We start from the raw sequence: 2,431 nt of genomic DNA, 5'->3' as shown, positions 1-2,431 counted from the left end.
TCCCACAATACCCTCTGTCTTCGGCGTCTCCCCGGACAGGAAGTCGTCCTCGTCCTCCTTGGAACACACACACACACACACACACACACACACACACACACACACACACACACACACACACACACACACATTAATTAATTAAAATACTAATATCAAAGTTTAGTTGTGTTATTGTTGGCTGCAGCTCTACGACAGTTCCCCAACATGACAGCAGTGCATTAGAGGATTCCTTGACCAGTGCTCAGCCTATCATCTCACCTGTTGTCCTGTTGTGGGGGGGGGCTGCTCTGTGTCTGGTAGCTCGTCCCACACCTGGTACAGAGGCTCAATCAGCTGACTGGACCTGCACACACACACACTCACATGTTTTCACTGCCTATTTGTGTTTGTGGAAAAAGGGCCTGTCCCGGACTCCTGCAGATATCAGAGGTGTAATAACAGTAATCCTGTGAGGAAGTATCCCATCAGAGGACACAGAATAAGACGTACCTGTGGAGCAGGTAGGGGTCGAAGGGGAAGAAGCTGTCCAGAGGGTTGGTGTTGGTGCCCACGCTGTCCCCCCCCGCTGAGCTGCGCACCACCGGCAGCACATGGCGGTTGTTCCTCTCTATGATGGTGTAGCAGAACACCACCTGGTACTTCCTGCAAGAGAAGTGGATTGAAACCTCTGGAGCAAGGACCGGAAAACGAGGAGACACTGGAGAGCTCCAGCTGATGTCACTGGAGATTATTGGAAGAATTGACGAAGCTCCTGCCCAACTGTGAGCCTCTCTAGCTGACTCCTCAATATTTAACTACTCCTCAGAGAATAATCAACATTCGATAACCAGTCAAAGAGAGCTCTGCTCCTAGCAGGCCATATAGAACATCAACAACCACAGGAAGACAACAATTACAGACTTTCAACTGTTGACTGGGGGGACATGTTGGTTTATTCAACTCTCTCTAATGTAAATATTGAGTATTTCCATGATGCTTGTACCCCATCATTATTTTTGACAGATAGAGTGACTAGTTCTATTTACATTGAAAGAAAACATATGACACAAAACACATTTAGAGATTCAACCAGTGGTTCCACACCTCTTTGGTAGAGGAATAGAAAATAGATTTAGAAAATAGGATTATTGCGTAGACAACTAAAGTCGTGCATCATTAAAACATAGTGAACAATTATAAATCTCACCTTTCCCGGAGATCTTAATTCATCTTAAAGCAGCATGTTGCTTTATTAAAACAGCAGTTATGGATGGTTAGGTGGTGCTTCTTTCACCACTGCACGTAACATACTGTATATGAGAACATCAAAATAAATCCAGCGCTCGTAGTGATACTGAGCAGCAGGGGTCAGTGTGTACCTGGTGATGGCTGCGAACATGCTGCTGACTGCAGGCAGACAGACCTTCAGAGGGTTCAGCTGACTCATCACCACACGCTCCAGGTTCAGACCCTGCAGGTACTCCAGGCCTGACACACACACACACACACACACACACACACACACACACACACACACACACACACACACACACACACACACACACACACACACACACACAATTATTTGATGAGGACTTTACTGCCATGTTTTCCAGTTTCCGGTGGTTAGTTGGAAAAGTTAGCTTTCTGAAAACATCATTGTGATGTCCTAATATTCTGTAAAATGCTTACGCTAAATGAAATGGCTTGCTAAAACATATTTGACACATTGTCATGACTTAATTAATTAATTAATCCTAGTATCTAGTAATCCTAGTATCCTGGTCTTGACTGGCTTTTCAGGACGATCATTTTTTAATAGCTGATTGCAAGTATGTTTGTGGTGCAACAGTGATGTCATAGCTGTGTGAAACATTGAGATGTGGTCCTGTTGAGCAACAGGTGGTGCAGAGGGTGTGTTACGTGCCAGGCAGACTGTACTTGTGTGGTTCTCCTTCCCTCCTGTTTTTCTCTCTTCTCCCTAGGCTCGTCTCAATTGAATATTTCACCTCCTCCTTTCCCTTACTCGCTTCCCTTCCTTGCGTCTTAGCTCCGCCTCCGTAAGATGCGAGCGAGAGACACGAGGAGGTGACGCGAGGACAGAGGAGTCCTCAGGTATTAATTGAGATGTCCTCGTTCACTCAAACGTCACTTTTAAACGACGTCTGTTAATGATGACATGTGCACAGCTGTATGCCCCCTCATCGGGCCTAACTGATTAACCCCTTAGAACTGGCCCATTTGTTGTTAAATATTTATTTAAATGAATTAATCTTTCTCTTTTAGTCAAGGAATTCAATGTATGATGGTTGGTCCTGCTTTTGTGTTCCGTTGTGGTGTAAAATGTAGCCTACATTTAAATACAAATATAATTATATTAAAGGTGGGGTAGGTAAGTTTGAGAAACCGGCTCGAGATACACTTTGTTATATTCCATGGAATGCTCTTAACA

General features: G+C 44.5%; 1 protein-coding gene across 1 annotated transcript in view; it reads right to left on the bottom strand.

The window, feature by feature from the left end:
- LOC104967266 (RNA polymerase I-specific transcription initiation factor RRN3-like) overlaps positions 1-1,511 on the bottom strand; it is a 1,822-nt gene extending 311 nt beyond the window's left edge. The window contains exons 1-4 of the mRNA XM_010796681.1: positions 1,359-1,511; positions 490-642; positions 259-343; positions 7-57 (exon numbers count right to left, since the gene is read on the bottom strand). Of these exons, the coding sequence (XP_010794983.1) occupies positions 7-57; positions 259-343; positions 490-642; positions 1,359-1,426 (357 nt within the window). The 5' untranslated portion in view covers positions 1,427-1,511. The remainder of the gene's footprint in view (positions 1-6; positions 58-258; positions 344-489; positions 643-1,358) is intronic.
- Between the last annotated feature and the right edge of the window lie 920 nt (positions 1,512-2,431).

Source organism: Notothenia coriiceps, unplaced genomic scaffold, assembly GCF_000735185.1.
Source record: "Notothenia coriiceps isolate Sejong01 unplaced genomic scaffold, NC01 NC01_scaffold00037250, whole genome shotgun sequence".
NCBI classification, from domain to species: domain Eukaryota; kingdom Metazoa; phylum Chordata; class Actinopteri; order Perciformes; family Nototheniidae; genus Notothenia; species Notothenia coriiceps.
Note: the sequence above shows the minus strand (reverse complement) of the source record. Positions and strands in the feature narration are given on the sequence as shown.